Genomic DNA, 23,471 nt, shown 5'->3' on the forward strand with positions numbered 1-23,471 from the left:
AGATGAAGGAACTAAAATCACAGTTATAAAGATGGAATATTCCTATAGATTTTTCAAAACAATGCTAATATTTTATGTAGCTAAATTGAAAGATTACTTTTCTTTAAAAAATCCTGATGGCTAAAGCTAAAGGTTTACTGAATTAACTTGAGAGTCTTTGAAGTTTCATTACTATTAATGACCTGTTTGGAGATCAGGTGAAACCACAGATATCTTTCATGTTGCTATATTTGTCTGGGAGAGCTCTGATAGAATTTCCTCCTCAGCTAATCAGACGAGATGTTTAACATAACATTAACATTATCATCTTTCCTTGTCCCAAAGACTTTTCTATTAAAAAAAAAAAAAAAAAAAAAAGCAGTAAAAACAATACAATTTGATGCTCAGATTCTGCATCTTATTATACTGGAACAAAGTGACTTTGTCAGACTGTAGTTTGCGTGTGTTCAACATATTCAGTAATTCTGGATGCTTGTTAGATTTTTAGATTGAGGCAACCCCCAGAGCCTATAGGAATACATTCATGTTCTCTTTTAAGGATGCTAGGTGATTGTGCAGCATGAGTGCATAAGAGATAATAAAAGAACAACACAGCAACTTCTTTAGTACCAAAATTGATCACAGGAATGGAAAATCACAGATCATAGCTTCTGGGGAATAACTGCACTATTATATTTCACATTTTCCATTTATTTATTTATTTGTTTGTTTGTTTATTTATTGAGTCCATGCTGTCATTTCAGGGAGACACTGTCTCTGTGTGTGAGAAGGGACAGGAGAAGTAGGAAAGGTAAACTTGCTGATTTCTTCGGTAGGAAATACACTTCAAAGCCTGTATGGGCTGCCTGCATCCCGTACATAACAGAGATTTAATGCAGCCTTAGTCTGTATAATGGAATATAGCAGGAGATTCTTGACCAGGTTGAACCTGATTTCTTGAGAAATCATTTGCAAACTGCTCTCATTTGTATCAAAACATGAAGAAGAAACAGAAAAGTACTTCTGAGTTCAGCCACTTGCAACCTGGGGCAAGGTTGATTCAGTACATGCTGACTGTACTAATTTCCCACTTGATCTCTCAAATTTTTTTTGGTCAGCCCCTAAAACTACTGAACTTAAAGGAAACCAAAATTCCTGATGTCACTATGTCAAAATCAAATGTGTTATTTCAGCTTTTGAAAGCATTATTGAAGAGGGAGAGATAGCAGTCTTTTTTTCAACAATAGCTTCATGTCTGGAGCATTCAAGAATCAAAAAGCTGAGGCTCAGCTCTCCTGTCTAACTGATGGACATGATCTGTGTAAGTGAATTAGCTGATGCACATAGAACTTGTACACATAAGCAGGCTAGTACTGAGTTGGGACAGCAGCTTCTGTCCTGTAAGTCACACAGATAGTGAACTAATAAGGGCTTTCTATCACCATCCTTATGTGAAGCATGGGAAAGTCCCCCATATGTCACAATGCACGGTGTATGAATGCCAGCACCTTCTTATAATGGCCTCAGTTCCTTATAAGATTTAAGGAAATAAATTTACTCAGAGAGGAAATAAAAGGAAAAGCAAACTCGTACACCATCTAAGAAACAAAACTCTTGGACTTCTTCATCTGAGCAAGTTGTTTTCCCTTTATTTGGTCATTTGTAGTTCTGGGAGAAAACTGCAATTTTGTTTCCAGAGAAGACAAAAATTCACAATCCTCAAGTTGATCTCAGCATATTTTTTCTGAAATTTGAGCTTTTTCCAGTTCAAATAATAGGCTACCTAGCTGGCTACACATAAGAATTTATTATGATTTTATATTTTTTCAAACTCTAGTTCTGGATACACATTACAGAGATCATTCCTGTATTTATGTGATCAGATACGCTTTGGCTTCCAAAGACCCTTCTGAAACACACACTCAGAACTTCAGTTGAGAGAAAGCTAATATCTACCTTTGGCATTGTCACAGGAGCAATTTCTGGTACTTTGCAAAGAAGGAAAAACTTTAGCATACTGATGGAGAGGGGAGAGGTTGGACCATATCCTTTTTTTTTTTTTTTTTTTTTTTTTTAAATTTAGAGGGGCAATAATGTGAGGAGCAATCCCATAAATACATTAAGCTCCTCAGCAGAGACATAACAAACAAATGAAATGTTTCCTGAAAAATGAATAATATAACATAAAATACTTATTCTGTACCCAAATTCATAGTGCTGCAGTAGCACAGAAAAGAAGTAGCTCTTCTCATAAGAAAGAAATACAGTCTACAGTGGGGTTTTCTTATGTAACACAAAGTATTTTCTCTTAACAGTGTTATATCACAAGGGATAGTTTCCACAGGAAAGTATATGCCACTTCTATCCCATATGAAAAGGTTACTTTAATTGGACAGGAGTAATTATCAGTAATAATTTACTGTTTCCTTAAGGCAGTAATTGAAATTTAAGATAGTCTCTTTTTCCAGGTTTGTCCTCAGTCTTGCAGGCAACTTCTGCTAGCATTATCAATCAGATAGCAGGGATTTTGCACAGAGCAAGCAATCAAGACAAAAAAAAGCATGCCTTATTGCCAGCATCCTTCCAGAAGTTCTCTTCTGTAATCTGGTAACTGAAAAATTACGTCTTTTTCTTGAACAAGTAAATGCTGGGTACAGCACTGTTCTGCAATGAACCACTGCTGTACAAGAGGTAAAGATGATGATATCTAACTCCAAAAGGTTTATTGGAATACATCAGAAAAGCCCCGCTGTTCTGCTGTCACACAGTGTGTGTTTACACGGTTCCCTTCTTGTTGCAGTACCTTAGTACTTACCATAGAACATTAGATTTCAGGCACTCTCCCCACTGTTCAGCTGTATACTACAGAATATCCAGCAAACCTGGACTATCACAACTCTTTTCTTTCCTCTTAGCCCATGTGTTATCAGCTCCCAGGCTTGTTAGCACAATACTGAAGGTGCTCCCTTTTATTTCTCTGTGTTGCCTTTAACTTTACTAGAGACAAAGATAATGAAAGTGATCCAGAACCTGAATTTGGAGAATGACTCTCTCCTGTGGTGAAATACCTTCTTCCTTGGCACATTACTGTCACTTACAAACTTTAAGGTGACAGAGACTCAGCTACTTAACAGTACAGATTGTCTTTAGTAAAAGTCAGTAAAATTGCATATTAAAGCACATCAGTATGACTATATTCAAAGACAAAAAGCTTAAAATTCTTCAACATCTTGACTGAAGTAGCTTCGTTTCTCTATAATTTATCGAAGACAGATGACAATGGAGAGCTTTTAGTGCTCTACCTTTATTGTCCTGCTCCTTCAATTGAACAGAGTAACCAGAGTTACTCAAAGAATCTGCTCTGAGCAAGCTCTTACATATTTGATCAAATTTGGAGGAATGAATTTCTTCTTCCTGCTTATTTACCTTCATTTCTCCTTTAAACCAAATTTTAATTATGATTTCTGTTGTATAATTCAAACAGTACAGTTGAGGCTTCAGCTTTAAGTATAATGTTCTTGGTATGAACTCTCAAGCACACAATGGAAATCTTGCCTGAATTTCTACAGAATAATTATTTACTTATTAGCATCAAAACTCACATTGGTTCTTCCTCAGTAATGCAACAAGAGACTATAAAAGTAGTACAGCATCAGAAATTAATAGTCAGATTGAGTAAAGCTATGCACCCTCTGAGTATTTTCCAAACTTTTGAAATAACTGATCTTTTATTCCATCCTGGCCTGTAGAAAAAACATCATGATAAATTGAAAAGATGGTAGGTGTAGAGCTATACAATAACAGCATATGAACATGTTAGTTAAGTAATTGAATTAATGCTGACGATAAAGGTTGTCTCTTAAACTGAAAGATCTTGTTTCTTTCATTTCAGGGATTGAAATTAAATAAATCAGTAAATAGAAGTGACTATGGTAATTTTTATAATTAAAAAAAAAAAGTTTATGCACTTTTTGTTTAGTCCTCTTCCTATAGATAACTGCATCCTTACCGTGCAGGGGGTTTGCATCCAAGGTTCCCCATCTATCTGCATAGGCAGAGACTTGCTGGTCCTAAAGTAATAGATTTCATAAAATAAGAAAATGCCACTGGACAAAATTGATAAATGTACTTTCAAGGAGACATATGTGATGGCACACATGTATACACCAGATTTACCCAAGCTTCTATGTAATCTCCAACATGCTTACAAAAGTAAATCAGTTGCTTAGTAGGCAAACACCTTGCACACATCTTGCTAGACTCTATTCTCTCATTGGAGAATAGTCTTTTGTGAAATAGAGAGCATTATGCAAGAACTTCAAGGAAAAACTGTTAACAGGAAAAGAAAGAACAAGGAAATCTCTTGCTATTTTTTTAAACTTAGACTGAATACTATAAAGAAAATGAGAAATAAATCTTAGCTCTAGTATTGCTTTACTAAAATCATAAAACACATTTTTATGCTTGTGTCTAACACAAGGTTAGACAGATCTGTAGCAACAGACAGTTCTACTGTGTTCAGAAAATTTAATTTACCATGTTATAGATTTAAATTGTAAGTAAAGGGTCATTGATTTTAATATTAATGTTCAGATAGTGTTCTATGCCTACTTTTGGGTACTATATTTAGAAAAGCATAGACAAATGATAAAAAGAAAATAAAATTTAAAAATGATGATCTTTTAGATGACCTTTTCCAACTCTATATTTCTGTGTTACAGTCAGACTGTGTTATACTCTGAACAATTCAATTTAACATGGAACAGTCAATTCTAACTGTGGAAAAACGAATCAGTTGATCACTCATGATGATCAGTGGAACTTCTAGCTTGGACATTATTTAAAAATGACTATCAGGTTGTAGTGCTAACCACAGTCATCAACAGCCAGAAGAAAAAGAAGGAAAGAACATTCAATGAAGTCTCATATAAGTTTGAAATAATTTTAGTTCTTTTGAAGTTCTTGTTGATTTGGGATTATAAATATTGTATCTTGGTATCCAGGGGAACTCGGAATGAATGGCTCAGTATTCTCATTCCCCTTCCTCACCCTCATGAGAGAGCAATCTGAAGACAGCATCACCCAGTCCTTGAGAATAGTCTCAAAAATATGCCAAACTTCAGGAATTCCTACTTACTATCTTTAAGTTTTGACTTCTACTCTTCTGTTAATTATAATATTTTGTATCTAATTTCAGTCTTGGTCTTCTCATTCTATAACTTTTGACTTATTAAAATTTTGCAAAATTCTTCCTGAGAAAATCTGTACTGATGAGGTTGAATGCCTTTCTCTTTTCCAGCCCTTATCTAATCCAAAAGTTAGAATAATTATTTTTTCCTTAAGATTGAATCCAAATTTCCTCTGTTGTAAACATACTGTTCACTGTTGGCATAGTAAGTGATAAAACACAACTAAATTAATCTGCTCCACTGTTCACGGCTTACAAATATCAATGTATTTATTAATAGTAACTTGCCAGCATTCAGTAAATAACAAATGAATTAAAAAGAGGACACTTTGACCTCCATGGATCAAACAAGTGCTTTACAAATACTAATTACATGCTACTATTCTCTGGTGAGAAATGCATTATAAATGGGTTAAAATGTGTCTAAGTAACATTAAATGCCTTTTTACTCTAATCTGCACAGAGTGTATGTCAATAAAATAAACCAGAATGTTCATACGTTACTCCTTCTCTAACTGCTTAACAATATTTCTCCATAGGTTGAAATGACAGTTGAATACAACATATAAAAACTGAATGTAAACACCTTCTTTCTTTTCTTTCTTTTTTTGCCTATTTTCCTTTTTTTTTTTTTTTTTTTTTTTTTTTTTGACACATTTAAAGCAAGGAGATGTATGGGCACAGAAAATGAATAGAATACATTTAATATATAAAATGATACTTTCACAAGAATTAAGTTCAGTAATTATGACTATTAAACTGTTAAGTAAAGTGTAGTAGTGAAATATAATATCAATTGATAATATATAAAACTTTACTGTTCAGTACAACAGTGCAGGGCAAATTAGATCTGCCAATACCTGATGACAACGGATGAGCACTGGGCAAGCCTTCTTCCAGCACTTTTCAGACCTGTATATATCTGACCCATTTCCATGGCTCCTTCCAGACCAACCACTTCCATAAGCTGGTCACTAAGATCTGAAAAAGTTGAAAAAATTGCATTTGGTCTAGACGTGATTTTGACAGTTTTCATCCTAACTAGCACGCTTATCAGAAGAGCAGATGATAGTAGATAAAAAATGATGTGAGCTGCCTTTTCTTATCACTAAGAAGTGATTTCAGCTTTAAGTTTTGGAGTATCTGGGCCTGTTGGCACGCTGTTCTAAATTATCTTGACCAGAATGATCCTAAAATACAATAGTAATCTCCACGGCTTGTTTAAATTCATACATAGAAAAGAAAGAATCTCTCAGCAAATGAGAAATCAGGAAATACTCCCTTTCATAGAGAGAGATGTTTGCAGCTTAGAATTTTTTGTGCTTATATTTACAAATGTATTGTTTCAATAGATATTTAAATTCTTACACAGGAAAAATCAGTGCTCCATACAGTGGTAGTATTGAGACAATGCATACAACTCTAATTCAGACTTTGTGTGCATGCATTATTATTGTTTTTAATTATGAGACCACATATATTTTTGCATTGGATTTTTGCCCCAGTTAGTGCACAGATTCAATGCAAAAAGGGCAGAAAAAATTCTTATCAGCAACTATTCTGATACTCATACTGCTTCCTAGCAGTAAGTTTCATACTGCTTTTTGATTACGTAGCATTTTGACATTAAATTTCCAAAAACATGTAAATAATATGGCTGTCAAAACAAATTTTAGTTTGCTTGACTTCAAGGAGTGAGGGCATATTTTCTCTAGAATTTTGAATACAAATGGAAATACAATCAGAATCTTAAAATGTATTACAGCAGTCTGATTTGAAAAGCAAACAAAAAAGGTAATGAAATATTATCCATAAATAACTGAGGTGTTTTGTATGAAATACATAATATGCTCTGGTTTAAATACATGCTGCCAAAACCAGATGAACAAACAAACAAACAAAAATTTAGCTTTATATAATATATGTTTTATAGATTGGCTGTTAATATCTCTGTTTCCAAAAGATAGGCTATTCGGTGAAGCAGAGCCATGAGCTAAAATGTTAGTCTATCATCACACTGAAGAAAACAAAGAAAGAGAGCACATTACTCTTTGTGTATTTTAAATATTTCATCCTTTAATGAAGGTAGAATTTCATGCTAATTATTGTATCTGTAATTCTAGTCCAAAGTTTCAAATTGAGTCTTTTCTGTTCACTTCTTTGGGCTTTGAATGAAGGTAATTAACTAAAAGAAATATTGTGATAGGGGGAAAAAAAATATTAAAATCAAATAGGATTTACTGTCTGGATTATTTTGCTTCCAATCAGGAAATGTGATGCTATCCAATGCCTTCATTTTCTTAATATTCTTTGCCATTTTGATTTTCTCATCACAGTGAAATGGTCCACATGATATTAATGGAGCAAAAATAAACTGCATAATTTGCTATTAAAGAACAAAACAAGACGGGAAAATATTTTAATATATAATATGATTAATTTTAACAGTGAATTTTTATAGTTAGCATCTCTGTAACACATATAAATCCAATTTTGCATGTTGAGTTTTCTGTTGAATTGTTTAAAGGATGGTATTCTCTTTAAATATTTTCCTTAAGTTACTCATACACTTTTAACTCAGATTTAAACAAATTCTGCTTTTCTTGATAATCATAAATTTAAATGGGAAAGTCTCACTAATTTACAAAAGCACACAAAACTTTAAAGATGCACTAAATCATTAAAATGTTTCCAGCCAAAGAAAACATCAAATTCTTTTTCACTTGGTTATTAGAAAATGATTATTTTTTAAATGGTAGAATAATTAAGAACAGATTTTTATTACTGACAGCTCAGGCAACATATGCAAGACTCAGAAGAGTGACATTTGCAGTGATATAAATTTGATGCATCATTTTTCAATAGCTGTAAGACTAGTGCCAGTAACAGCAGGTAACTAAGGGCCAAATTCTGCCCTTTGATCCATATCACACATCTCCAAAAACATAGTGCATTAAACATTGGAAGATGAAACTAAACAATACTCTTATCAATCAAAAAAGCGAAATATTTACTAAAAGTTAGCATTTACCATAGTACATTCTCAAAGTAGGGTTATTTTAAGCAAAATATGAGTATTTTTAGAATCAGACTTAAATTAGACATAACCTCCCTTCAGAAGCAGTAAACACTAAATACAAAATGTGATTTGGAAATTTGGAAAACTTAACTTAGGGCTCATTAGTATTAGCACTGTTGCTAATACATTTGACCTGATGGTTTTGCGTGCCACATTCATTTCAACAAATCCTTGAGTTAAATTACTTTGATAAGAACTTAGGATGAACAAAAGTTGTGTGGATATTCTACTCCATTTCCTCAAAGGTGTTACATAAGCTTGGGTACATTGGTTGAATATAAAGGACTAAGACATCAATGAATGGATTGCATTTGTCCTTAAAAGGTCCTCACCAACGACTCTGAAAGAAACTAAACTCTCTTAAAAGTGGTCAAGATTTCTTTTAAATTAAAAGATGGGAAAGGCAAAGTCATTCTTTGTTCTGGTATGAAGTTGTCATTGATTACTCAGAAGAACCTGGGCTCTGTACTGCTCAACACATTCCCCTAAATAATCTGGGAATAGAACCAGACACTGAGTTACTGAGGATTCAGCAAAGTAAAAACAATGGCAAATTATAAAAACTGTTTAAGAATTTCACACTACAGAGTGATGGGGAATAAGGCAGCACAAAATTGAATACATGCAATCTAATGTCCATTAAAGGAAACAGAGCTGACACAGCTAATGACCTATGTGTAGCCTGTTATATTCATGCATATTTAGAAAGAAACGTGTGCGTCCATGCGTATATGTCTATATATATATGTATATATTATACTGGGTTACAATTAATGTTATCCTTCAGACTATGTTACTGTGGCTACTTCTATAAAAATACCTGCTTGATGCTCAATACTGATTAAAAAAAAAAATCCGATCAAATATTATGACTGGTTGCCTCTATGTACTACAGAATCTGTAGCTATAGTTGATCAACAACGAATAAAATGACATGAAAGATGAGAAATGAAAGAGAAAAAAGCAACCAGACACAGTAACAAATATCTTCGGTATGAGAAGAATTTAGACTAGGATCCTTCAGGGAGGAAGGAGATGAATAGAGGAAAAATAATACAGGTAGAGGAAATCTTGGAAATCACGAACTATAATCAACTAGGTAAATACAGTACTGTTATTTAGCAGTTCTCTAAATGCAAAAACTAAGGAATGTCATATCTCTTCTAAAACAGTCAGGAAAGCCTTTTTACATGATACTCCATTAAACCACAATACCATACTAGTCTTAAAAAATCCCTAATTCACAAATCGATGTAGATCTTGCAGGGTATCTTAAAAGAAAGATCAGTGTAAGTTTGCCCTATTATGCTTTATTTCTAATCATGCAACACAGGCTGGTGTTAGAGGTCAGATACTGAGATACCTAAAATTGTAAGTTGACTTAGTGGCACTGTTCTTGTTGTCTTCTTATACTTTTATTCAATTACAGTTCAGAATAATGAATGGACCTGTTCACTATACATCACTTGGTGGTCCTGTGTGGGGTCAGAAGTTGGACTTGATGACCTTTACGGGTCCCTTCCAACTTGGGATATTCTACGATTCTCTGATTTAGAACAGCTTATAATGAGGATTTTCCCATGATACATGTTCAAACTGTGCGTGTGACCTAATTCAGAAAGTTGTTTCATTTTGATCCTCAAATTGTATTCCAAAATTACATGCTGAATGTATCTATCAAGTATAGATTATAAATTACTTCTTTTTAGGCATACTGTATTTTTTAGGCAGATTGTTTTTCTTCTGTCTTCTACAGATTTCATTCTACAGATAAATTATGATGACAGTTGATGACTGTATTGATAAAATTTTCTGCATGTTGCAATGCATGTTTCAGCTACTGCAACCAGTTTTCAGAGGCTGTAGTTTTAGGAGATTAAAGGTTAGATTTTTCAAAAAAGAGTTTAGGTGCTAACAGTAAACAAACAGCAACTATCCCATATTGAGCAGCTTTTCCATCCAGCCGGGTCATTTAGTTGCCTAATGAGAGCTGAGGTCTCACAGGTAAGCTACTGTAGAGCACATCTTAATGCATTAGGGGAGTGTTATTGAGTGGTGTCTTGGGGTTCCTGAGTTGGTTTGTTCTGCTTTGAGCTCTGTGAAAGACCTGAATGCTCCCTCTTGTCTTCTGTGTGAATGAATCATTAGAGTGTGTGGGAAAGTTTTCACAGCACCATGCCTCTCCTGCCCTCTTCAACAAACCAAGTGACTTCACGTGTCTCTTCATATTAGCCCCTTCAGCACACAAAGGCAACTGTCCCAGGGTAGCGCTGCTGCAGCAGCTGGTGACTGGCATGCAGAGGAGCATCTGACCCCTTACACTCATTCCTGATGGGGAGGATGAAGTCTCTGGGGAAATGACTGTCCATTTCCTCCCATCAGGCAGCAGGAGTAATAGAAGTCCAAACAGAAACTTATGGAAATGGCAGACAAAACAGTATCTGTGAATACGAGTCCTTTACAGTACTGCCCAGGGCATGAAGAAACACACATGGAGACTTTAAAGTTTCCTAGCAAGGCATTTACATTTACTATTAGCTTGGCATTAGGTGAACATTTCAATATTCAAAGTGAATACACAATAGGAGAACACATTTGGAAGGAGAGAAAAGTGAGGTAGTGAGTAGGAAGAAGCATGATTAGAAATACTGATTTACATAGAGAACTTTCCCTCTGTAATGGAACTGATTTTGATATCCAATTTATCTCTGCAATATATAAATATTGCTGTCCTGGCAAGAGATTGAATGACTATTATAACTTGAGGTTACTGCACTGAGGCACATTTGCATAAAAACACCGTTGGTCAGTGGTAAATCTGTCTTTGGCAGTAGTTTGTCTTCAGAGAGAAGGGACTCCACGGCTTGCTAAATGTAATCAAACCCTGGTAATCATCACACTGGAAATTTGTTGGCTCCAGTTAAAATAATGGATAAGAATATGAAAACTGGTGTGATGCCAGAGGATCCTTGAAAATCTCCTGAGGTCAACCTCTGCACTACACAAATACTTCAGTATCTTCTCAGAACACTGCATGTATTAAAACTACTGTTTCCCATTGTGCAGGAATGTAGGGTCACTTCCACAACCATTGTATAGAAAGCTAAAGATGCATTTAATGTCACAAAGCTCTTAGTTTCAAATGAACAGCTTTTTCTAGATTCCTGGTTACAAGAAATCACTAAGTCAAGAGCATTCCATGCATCCTGTCTTATTGTTATGCTACTTGAGAAACTACCTGAAGTAACATATGCCTCAATGTTTATAACTGTTTATTTCAGAGTTGTACCTAGAGGACCATACAAGGTCAAGGCTCTGTTAACTTACTGATTCACATACACATAACAAGAAAAGATTTTATATCCAAGAATTTATAATATAGACAAATAAAACAGACAAGGCATGGGAAAAAATAATATTATCATACCCATTTCACAAAGTGAAAATTGTACATAGACAGTTTTAGGTCCTGTAAAAGGTTCATTCTCAGCTGGGTATATTATGCGTGACCCTCGGGAGTCATATTATTTCTGCTGCTACATAAAGTTAGGATTATGAGTTTTCAGAAATGACTAGACAAGATCACACATGAAATTTGTGTCAGACAAGAACTAAATCAACAACTCTCTAATTTCAAACCCTATTCTCCCTCTTAATATTGACTTTAGGATAGATATCAAGTCCTATGTCTATAATACTAGATCCAATTTTGACTATTTTGAGTTTGCTTGTAAACAGAAAAAAAACTCAGTTGGTTCCACACATCTATTTCATGACAATATTGATTCTCAATTCAAGTCTTTACTATGGCTTTCATATTTTTTCCTGCTGTTAAAAATAAACAAAACAAGTTAAGCCTGTCTCTTAGTGTGAGGAAAAGAAGAAATACCACTTCTGTAATATCCACCCTAGTGAGATACTCATAGCATGATAATGAATTAAGCAGATATTTTATACTTATATAAACACAGACAATCACACAGACATTTTATACCTATAAGTACATACACACATTTGATATATATCCAGATGTATACACTTCATTTTTGCTTTACCGTCTAAATTAATGATATACCCTAAATAGCCTAAATGAGGTAAAAATGAAAGGGTGCTGTTTTAGATACTTAAAATGAATGCAGTTAATAAAATCCTGACTCTGCTGAATTCAGTGGTAAAACTCACAGACTTCAGCAAGGCCCAGTATTCATCCAGTCTTCTGTCTTGCATCAGTGCAGCACAGAGGCTCTGCCTCAGATGGAACTGTTTAACCAATGCAGTTCAGCCTACTACTGTGTATTGGACTTTTTTCTTCCCCCATATATAATAATTTCTGGAATCCCATTAATCACTGAGTGACAAGTTTCCCCCCAGAAGTAGGAGTGCAAACAAAAAAGAATCAGTCCTTCTAATTAAATATTATATGGAACTTTTTAACATGCACAAAAGGCTTTTGTAAAATGTAAGTGAACTTTTCTTAAGCTTATTAGGGGAAAGGAGAGGAGAGTTCTTAAGAGAAACTTTCTTGATTAATAGTAAAAGAATAAAAATAGGAAAAAAACCCCATCACCCTGGAGCATTCAAATTAAATAGCTTCCACCCAAAACCTACTCCCAAATACCAACGATCAGATGTTCAACATTTGAAACAAGAGGTTTCATCTTCCACTTCAGGAGATCATTATGGGTGAGTCTTTCATGATAAAGCTTGGGAGACAAAATGTATTCTTTTTTTTTATAGATTTATCCTTTTAGTAGTTTGAGGTACAATTGCATTGAACATACTGCTGCACCAAAAAAACCCTATTATCTTAATCTGTATTCTTTTAAAAGTTATTTGTTCAAAAGGATTTCACTCTGTTACTCTTATACCCCCTTCATCCAACAGAACAAAAGCTGTTCTATGAAAGGAGTCTAAACTTGGACAAACCGTAAAAAAAGCAAAGTTCCTCTCTGTTTTTATCAAATTTGATTGCTGCAGCTGTTCCCAGTTTCTGTATTTTAAAAATAGCCTTATTCAGTGCCTTGTTGGCTAAAGGCCAGAGTACCATTAGAACATGCTGTACGGAAAACCTCTATTCAGTTACAGATACAGAAATATATTTAAGATCAGTGGGGGTCATCTGCAGCAAACATTTGTATGGGGGAAAATGGAATTTTAATGTGCTTGGATTGCTCACCACTTTTAACAGATATTTAAGAACTTCAAACCGGATATCTTTCTATTTGTATTGGTATTCTCATTTTACTGAGCATCAGGTACAATACAGTATGAGCAAGTCAAGATCATTTAAACTAACAAAAATAGATCTAATTCTCAAATTACTTCTTAGTAGTTCTGGCATTCACTTTAAGTGGCTCCTAGTAATATTGGATATTTGATTAGCCTATAAAAATGCCACAGCCTAGAAAAGAAAAATACAGTAATATTGATGGAAATGTAGAAATCTGATCAATGAAAACCAGCTTTGATTTGTACATTTCTAAGAGAACTAATACTGACAGGGGATAAATGTTCCCCTTTCTGCAGAGTAGCAAACTCTAATAATGGCATTATTCCTATACTTATCCAGCAAGGAGATTTTATTTTCTCTTTTTTCTTCTCTTCTTTTCTACTTGTGTGACAGTGATTTTGGTCCAAAAGCTCCTTAAAGATTATCTTGACTATTTCTCTTCATAAGAAACAATTCCATTTTTAATCTTCTACTGCGTTGGCATTCCATGCTGTTTGAAAAGCACAGTATGAAGAATAGATACTGGTTTGAACAACAGCAGTTTTCAGTTATTAACCTCCAGCCTAACCCTGGAAATTATTCTGAATATCACTGAGATCAAAATTTTTAGCTCTTTATGAGGGTTTAAAGTGCGTATGTCAAAGTGCTTGAAGTTACATTTTTCAACTGCAGCTGGAACTCATGGTCCAACTCCTGCTGGAGGCTAAGGCCCATGGAATTGACACAATCTCTTAACTCAATGTTTGAAGGGACACAAGCAGCATGTATGCTACCTCTAGGACTGAGCAAGAGAAATTTTTCCCCAAGGCTTAGTCCTCTTTTCAGTATGGACAATACAAACTTGAATATAGCAGTCCTACTCTGGAAAGTAGTCAACACGCGGAGTTACTGAAAAAACTTCTGTAATTAATTCTTGACCAGGTACATTGGGACAATTGTGACAGGATGGCACTTCAGGAAAGGCTTTCCAGTTTCCAACTTCACTGGCACAAACCTCATTGAATACAACTTGGAAGTAGTAATTGTGGATTTGTTTTTATTTCATTAAAACAGTTACACACTGGGAAGGGTGGGAAGGCTGTTTCTTGTTTGTTTTTGGTTAAATACAGAAACTAATCTGGAAGGACAGAGGATTTTTCATGAATATTTCATGGAAAGGTTCACCTTCCATGTTACTTTCAACAGAATATGAGAAGAATTCTTATTTTACTGCAATTTTGGTCTCTTCTCAACAAATAATTTAGGAATGTATATTCAGTGATCTCAAATGGACTTTATGAGAGTTGCAACCATGACTGTGAAGAGCTCTGTTTATTCAGGCCTATCTCTATGGTAACTACTTTAGTATTCTAAAATCACATACCATAATTATAAAGCAAAATAAATAAGGGTGAGTGCAACAAACAGGTTTGCATTTACATATTTGAGGGATCTAAAAATTCAGCCCTATTTGTATAACATACTGTGTGATCAATTTTGAAAAAAAAATCTTTCATCATTGTAATTCATGCATGTTAATAGTAGTTGAGTGTTCTTTTCCATGACACTACTTTGCACTAGGATCAGCAGCACAAGGGGACTGGCAATATTCTAAAGGTATTAAAGAAAGCAGAAGATGCAGGTGCACTAATAAATGGATGGTCTTTCGATTACAGTATTTATGTCTGCTATGCCGAACTAAACAGAAACCTAAACATTACACATACTAAGTGGTACAACAAGAACATCTGTGTTGGGGGGCTGAACTGGCATGGCTAATACCTTCAGTGCCAGGTGCAAGGAAATTTCAGTGCAGCTTGAGTAATTTGGACTGCTAGCATCTGTATATATCAGATTATCTCTCCCATATTCCACTGGAGTATTTATATAATACATCTGGCTTTAGATTCTAGCACAGCAAAGAACAGGTTTTAATCCTATTCCTGGATCACAACCTCTTTCCCCCCCTCCCCCATATTTTTTTTTCTTAAAAACAAGTCCATTTCCCCAAGAAATTTTAAATTTTAATGGAAAGTCACCTTCTAAAAATCAATCTTCAGAATGAAAATGAAGGTTTTCATTTCAAATTCAAGTGATATACCTGTTTTATATAATGTCAATGGCATTTGGAGGAAGACCTGAAGAACCTGAAAGAACCAGACAGCTGGATGGAACAATTGCTAGGAGATGCCAAAACTGTCGCTTATGATGTACTCATTGAAGTCCTATAATAATAGTCTTTGAAATATGAGAAATTCCTACAGAGTTCATTGAGGCCATGACCTGTTTCTGCATTAAGTGGCTCAGGCTCAATCTTTTATTTCTTAATTAAGCAAAGACTTCAGTACTCAAAGCTGAAAACTATTACAAAACCCACCAGTGGATCATGTCAGTTCAGATGGAAGTTAATGACCACAAAAATCAATAAAAGCAGAAGGTACTCTCAAGAAACAACTGGGAAGGAGAAAAAAAAATGGGAATAAGACTGTACTCGTTCTCCAGGATGAGTAGATTTGTTGATGTGTGGTAAATATGTTTGAACTAAAGACAGTCATGTTTATTCTGTCCAATACTTTTAACAAGACCAATATTTCTACTCAGGACAGGAAGGAAATGTCAATGATGCAGCTGGATGCATTGAGCTTTGAAGGAATCTCTTCAGAAAGACTTTTGGAAAACTGTTTCTTTCTCTTAGCAGTTTTAATTCACCTCTTTCCATCCATCCCCAGGCACTGATTAAACCTCCTGAACATGTCTAATACATAATCTAAAAAGGAAAGGACAAATACAGTTCTCTGGGAATTGGGAGTTTGTTTCACCACATTGTAAATTATCTTTGCTAAAGTCTAACAAGGTGTGACAAAAATGTAATAAATACAAATAAGTCCACAGGGAACATACTCAAAAAACATTAGAAAAGGTTTATTTTAGAAAAAAATGCTGTAACAAATTTTCAGTCCCTAGTTACTCATCTTTTCTTGCTGCTTCAGTACTAATGCCAGATTCCTTCATTATTTTTTGACCTGATATGATACACCATCTGGTATAATTATGTTGCAATTCTACATAAATAATTGGATGGTTACTTTAAAATATATTTCATAAATAAGTATTATTACACATTAGCAAAACTCACTTCATTCAATTTCTACGTTCTGTTGCTGGGCTATAACTTCCTGCGTGCCTGGAGGACCTGGGATTCCCAGACAGCCTTGCAGGTACTGCTAAGTCATCATGAGCCCAAACAGCTTCCACAATCACACAAAATCGGATGCACATACCCATATGTTTAATTTATATTTATTGTATACTGATAGACTATCTTACTGTCAGTATAGAGTAAGAAGACAGACTTCCTAAGAACCATTGCCCTCTAGGAAGATGTTAAAGGCTAATGGTTCTGATGGATCTTTTTCCAACAGATTATAAACCATTTGACTGATGGGGTTACCACATAACAGGACAAATGACTGCAGTTATTCAGGACCCATTTAAGAAGTGGATCATGTTTCCCTGTCATAGGGCATCTCAATCACACCCCAAAACATTTCTGGAAGTAGCTGAATGGTCAAAATTATTCCAATTTACACACACATCTGTCAAGGCCAGAGGAGAGCATCTTATTGCTGGACTCTGTGGATAGACCTTTGTACCCACAGTTTCATCTGTTAGTACATGGGATCTTCTACTATACTTATGTACATATCACATGAGGAATCAGGCGAGAAGAGACAAAGAAGTCATTGATTGACTGGATATATGTCACAGTGTTGCTCCTCAACAAGTTATGACAAGCATGGAGTAATAGTGTAAAAAATACATCTATTTGTTGGTGATGAAAACGAGTATACAGAACAGCAGTTGGTCATGAGCAAACGTTTTGCTGCTATAAAGACACAGGTGCTTTAGTTGACTAAGATGAAAAAGGAACGATGTCTTAGGGTTTGTAAAAGATCTCACAACTGACAGATAACATGGAAAAAACCCAAGACTTCCTCAGAAAACATGAATATTCACAGTCCTCTTTTCAGCCAGTTATAACACATCAAATTTCTTTGGGTCTAGAGTCCTAGAAAAGAGTAACATGCACTGAATGAAAACCTACTCACAGCTGCTGAAACCAGTTTATTCTGTATGCCTGTTTTGGTCTTTCATTAAATATTCATTTATTGATATTAGACTTATGAAAAATTTAAGCATAATTTTAATCCTCCCTTATATGAATAGGAGAAATTAAAGGAACTGGGAGTTCATCCTGATTTATAGGTATGAGTGGTACAGCTTGTGATATTTTCAGAAAAGGACAACAATATCAGAAATCAATGAGAAAGAATGTTTTGTACAATACCTAAATATTTAACTACAATATCAGCTTATGTTAGTCATATTTCAAGAGTTGGGTTGAACGTGCTGTAATTGTGCCATCAACCCACATGAATCAAAGCTTTATTTAATAAAACTGTAAAAGCTGCCACTTGCTACTTTTAAAATATCTCATTTCTCATGGACTGTGGATAATGGTCACTAGAGTTACAAAATGCTAAAAATATCAATGTTCTTGAAAATCTTATTTGTGTACTTACTGCAGAAGCTGAAGCATCTGTAACACTGTATGGCAGTTATTAGCTTCTTGTAATTTCTAGCAATGTTCTTTACAAAGCGGAAATAAAAGGAGTAGCATTTTGACTTCTTTTAAGTAAGCATTTTGTACGCAATTAATATAAAAGGAATTACTGAATCAATTTGAGCTTTAAATTCAGAGGTTTGTGTTTTTCAAATTAAAAACAAATAAATGAAAACAACAACAAAAATCCAGAAACAAAACTCTAAGCTGCTGCTAAACCTAAAACCAATGGTATATGCCATGTATTTTGTTTTAATTAACATAGAAGCATATTGTCAAATTCAACAGATACACAGAATAACTAAAAGGAAGAGTAAGAAAATCCTTCTACAGTTAGCATTTGAAAAACCCAAATAACATTTTCCATTGTTCTTAATGCAAGGAAAATCAAAGAAAATCAAACTCAAACAACAAGCCTTCTCTCACAGAGAAAGTTCAACAAAAGTTAGACTCAACTCACATTCAGACATAATGAGAACTGGATCTGGTTCTAAGCCTTTTGAGTAAATAGAATAGTATCTTCTTAGAATAAAATAAATCAGCGCTATTTTGTTTGTAACATGAAAAACAATCAAATATAAAGACAAAAGGAGAGCAGTGAGGGAAAACAGTTAATTGTTAAGTTTTGACATATTTTTTTCCATCATATGTTTTCATCCAAAATATACTGGAACATAATGTTGCCAGTGCTAATTCCCAGTGCTTAAACAGCTCTTTATATCATCAAAGTACAGTATACACATTGAAGTAAGGCACTTACCATGGAAAATACAACATACAACACTAAGGAATATAGAAAAGTAGAGTTCACAAGAGTACTGAATTGAGGTTAGGCTGTCTGAACACTGACATTTTCTGTGCTTTGAGTTCTAACTCTATAGCCTTGAAACTTTTTTTAAACTTACTTTGTATGGTCAATGTACATAAAACACCTCAAAATCAATTTACAGAATTATTCTATATCCATGTAGATAAACAAAACATCAAAAAAAGAAAGTTTTATCTAACTCCTATTACTAATCATTTTCTTTCAATTGCATTTTTACTCTTTTATTGGTTGAAGATTTAATTAAAACGTTATCAACAAATAGTACTTGCTTGCCTAATCTCCATTACATACAGATTTCCCTGCTGCAATGGGTAAGACAAACACTTCCTGCTTTTTCTGTTCTATTTTACAGCATTTCACAAAATAGGACTGTATGTTAAGTCTGTATTGTAGTAATCAAGGAATCACAACTAAAACCAGTAACATGAAATACAGATCTTTAGGTGGGATCTGCTCCAAAACCTGCCAGTGCAGTAGGAATGAAACAACCACTTTGTATTTGGTATCTTAACTGCCTAAATGGATTTAAAACTATATGCATAATATTACTCATGTAATAAATGATCACTTAATCATTTTCATTTTATTTTTAACTATTAATAAACAAAGGCAGAGGGACAAAAGTCAGATGTTTTTAATTCTGTTCAGCTGGACCATATTGTGTAATTTCAGGAAACTATACAGAATTACTGTGGGGCTGGGATTCTTCTGGCTCTCGTGGAAATGGGAATAAGTTTTTCTATAAGTTATCATAAAAATTTCCAACAGCTCCAGTTTCACATAGGCAATCAACATTCAGCGATGATCATCAATGACGCACTGAGCAGACTGTGGGCTCTCCAGGGCATGAATTGCTTTTTTTTGTGCCATACTCTGTTTCTTGTAATTCTGCTATCTGATTAGACTCCATAGGAGGTACTGGAATATACATAAATAATAAGCAAGAGGAGACAATTTAAAAAAAAATAATAATTGCTACTATTAATCTATGAGATTAAGATGTAAACTACACATTTCATATTGCTCTGTTAACTCCCAAGGGAGGTTTGTCAAAGAGAACACATATACATACGTGCACAAGGCAGTGTTATTGAGCAGTGCCTCCTTACCAGTTTAGCAGAAATTTCATCCCAGTGCAGACTGATGATTTACTTGGTATTTTCCTTGGCTAACTTGTGAAATAATCCTTACTTCAGCTCCGTCACTCAGCCTTTTTGCAAATGCCTGCTTATTTTTTCCACATCTCTGGGGATTTTAATAGGCATGAGTGAATGTGTACAGTTATGAAAGAAATTCACACTATAAAGGAAAACCCTGAAATTCAGTTATTAATCAGGCATATCATCTTCATGTCTTTCTCAAGCTGACTAGTGCTTGGTCATGTGGACAATGCCAGTGATCTCTTTCTAGTTTGACCACCATAAAGCCACTTGTACACAGTAGCATGGCTTGGCCTGTGAGTATGCCTGAATCTCAATAGGACTATTCACATGAACAGATGTTACTCAATGTGAATCCTAGTTGTAGAATTAAGCCTGTCCTTGCTCTTCATCTTGTTACAAACATCAGCTGCTTGGATATTCAGGTTCTTCTTTATGGCTTGTTGCCATAAGCAATGCATGTGGATTTTATTTTTTAAATCCTCCATTCTTCTGTTAGCACTTATAAACTAGTGTTTTTACACTCCTCCTTAAAGTTTATTGTATGGATGATGACAAAAGACTTAAGACCACTTAGTTGTTCAGCATCAAATTTTGTGGCATTCATAAACCTCTATCAGACTATTTTTAAGTATATACTCAAGTGAATATGGAAGTATGTTGGACCAACATTGAATTTTTATTCTCCTACTACACAAGAAAAGCTGATAAAGCTGAAGAATGTTTGGCTTGATATATCTTATTTTTATCTCAACATGACTTGTGTCCATACAAAATTCATATGTAGAGTTTAAAAGTCTTAGCCATTAAAAAAATACAAGAAATTTTGGGCACTTGTTAACAACAATAATTAGCCTATCACCTAGGCACAAAGTTCTGGAAGGAAAAGTTTAAGCAAGATACATTTCTGATACAGCTGGACCAGGTAGTCCAATCTGCTAGTTTTCAACTTGACTGAACAAGACCTGGCCATGCTGGCTTATGTGTTTATTCAGTTTTTCTACGTATTCTTTTACTTCACTCATTTCAGTTGAGCCTCATTAAAAGCTGACTCATTGTACTTCCATGCTTTCATACCAGAAAAAGAAAACAAACCTGAGCATGGAGTAGGAAGGGAGGGAGAAGAAGAAAACCAAAACACTATGAAACCTTCAAAACAAATCTTGATGAATATTGCCAAAAACCAACAAAAAAAAACAATCCCACAAATTCTGTGATTCTTTTTCTCGCTTAGCACCAAAACATGCCAAGTAAATGCAAATGTATGTAAATTAGTATGTCACTTAATGGAGAGAAGAAACCAATCTTGTTTTGCAGGTACAGTCACATTTGCTAACAAACGAAGGAATTTGGTGTAGTTGATATCCCCCCTTCCCTTCTCCTTATATGCCCAGAAATTACTTTCAAAGGAATTTACCCAGAAATAGTACTGGCAGTTCCTAAAGGACCAGACAAGAAAAGGGTAGGAAGATTCAGAATAACCAGCCAACTTCTCACAAAAAAAAAAAAACTATTTTGTATGGTAAAGTGTACACTAAATTTTCTATAATCTACTATATTTGCCATATTTCATATATCATTATCTCTCACTTCCTTTGAAAAGCATTTTTCACCTAGTATTTTTTGTAAGCAGCAAAATTTACAATATGTATTTGCAAATCTTTTTCTTTACTTCATATTATTTCTTTTGTTCTCTCAGCTTATTGAGAACCATGCTAGTACTGCTAGTACCAGAACTGCCATCTGCTGTGCCCTTATTATTGTAGCATTTATTTTATGCCTTCTTTCATGTCCTGTCACCTCTTACTAACAATGCTTACTGGATTCTGGCACACTGATTCTTTTAATGTCACAGTATCTCCTTTTAAAACCTCAGTATGTTTTCATCTTCTTTAAACTTAACCACTTTAGTCATTATTACAACAGATTGAAATCCACTGCATCTCAATTCTAGCACCTCATTCACATGGCACTGGAAGCCTGGAGGAAGAAGTGGATGAAAAAAATTTGCATATCCAGGCCTTACCTAACACATACATAAGCTCACAATCTCATCAGCGGAGATATATTTACATCCTTTCCTCATGGGATGTGATCCTTGCAGACCTATTACAACATGGGTACTCATGGAACAAGGTTGCCTTTTATTAGGAAATAAAATTATAGCCACAGCAGTAGTACTACTGATTAGCTCCTGGTACTAGGATCCCTTAAGGTTCAGACCACACAGAATAGTGTGTATCAGCTTCCATAATATGTTGGGGGACGGTCAGTGCATAACCATAAATATTAGGAGGAAAGCAAGCAAATATACCTGAACACGAAATGTGGATTCAAACACATGGAGGCTTGGAGTACAGAATCCAGACATCTCCTTTCTTGGAGGAGGACCCAAAAAAGAATTCCCTACTAGAAAAGCTAAAGGGCCAGCAAGAGTTATCTGTGCCCTTAAACTAAACAGCATTTTGTTCTCCCTGTCTGAACAGAATCAACCCAGTAACAACAGAGATTGGGGTAGGAAATGCATCTCTATCTTCCCACATTAATACTAGAAGTCACAGCCATATCAGAAGCCAACTGAGCAAGTAGTTTCGGCAACTAAGAATTTTACCATCTAGACACTAGAAGAAATTGGATGTAAAAACTGTCTATGATTTAGATAGATTTTAGGTGTCTAAGTCTCAAGTGAAGTAGGATTTAGATTCATGGGCTTTATTAGTGTGGTATTAATACTAATATTTTGATTTTAAAATTGATTTCACATAATTAACTGGACTTCTGCTTCCTGCAGTGTCACTTCCTTACCAAGCATCATTATGCATAGTGAAGTTCTATGCTACAGAACAATACATTTGACTCAAGAATTATGCTTTTAACTTTTTGAAGGGGAAAGTTTATCTTGAAAATATGGCTGCTTAAATATAAACTATAAAAATTTGATACTTACAACATTTTTACAAATTGAACAATAAGATGAAGCTTAAAATATGCTGCTTGTCCTTGAAACTGAATATTATGGCTCAGCCTGGAGAATTTTTGTAGCTGGATTATCAACTCTAGGTAAAGAGATGAAAACACTGAATTATTGTGTAACAGACAGTGACAGTACAATATTCCACCGATCTGAAAGAACACTGCACCCTATGGCAGAAATAAAACCACTCCTTCAGCAAATACTGAATGAAAACAATAAATGATACAGATCTGAGAGACATTGAGAATCATGCTGGAAAACAATACACTATGGTTGGAGGGAACAAATTTGTTTTCAAAGAAATAATATAAAAATGGCATATTTTATGCTGCTTCATCACTTAATTCAAGGGTTGTTTTGAAAGTAATGTCTTTCAAATGTTATTATGTTGGCCCACAACATCAGAGGTGGATGCTGGCAATATGGCAG

The 23,471-nt window shown here is 34.6% G+C and overlaps 1 protein-coding gene across 8 annotated transcripts in view; it reads right to left on the minus strand.

The window, feature by feature from the left end:
* Positions 1-23,471, minus strand: part of DGKB (diacylglycerol kinase beta) — a 343,763-nt gene that overhangs the window by 17,574 nt on the left and 302,718 nt on the right. For 7 of the 8 annotated variants that reach the window (XM_046937766.1, XM_046937763.1, XM_046937764.1 and 4 more), the window contains 2 exons: positions 6,028-6,148; positions 3,989-4,049 (listed from right to left, as the gene is read on the minus strand). The exons of the other annotated variant lie outside the window; for it this stretch is intronic. In XM_046937766.1, the coding sequence (XP_046793722.1) occupies positions 3,989-4,049; positions 6,028-6,148 (182 nt within the window). The remainder of the gene's footprint in view (positions 1-3,988; positions 4,050-6,027; positions 6,149-23,471) is intronic. 8 annotated transcript variants of the gene reach the window in all.

This window comes from Gallus gallus, chromosome 2 (assembly GCF_016699485.2).
Source record: "Gallus gallus isolate bGalGal1 chromosome 2, bGalGal1.mat.broiler.GRCg7b, whole genome shotgun sequence".
NCBI lineage: Eukaryota > Metazoa > Chordata > Aves > Galliformes > Phasianidae > Gallus > Gallus gallus.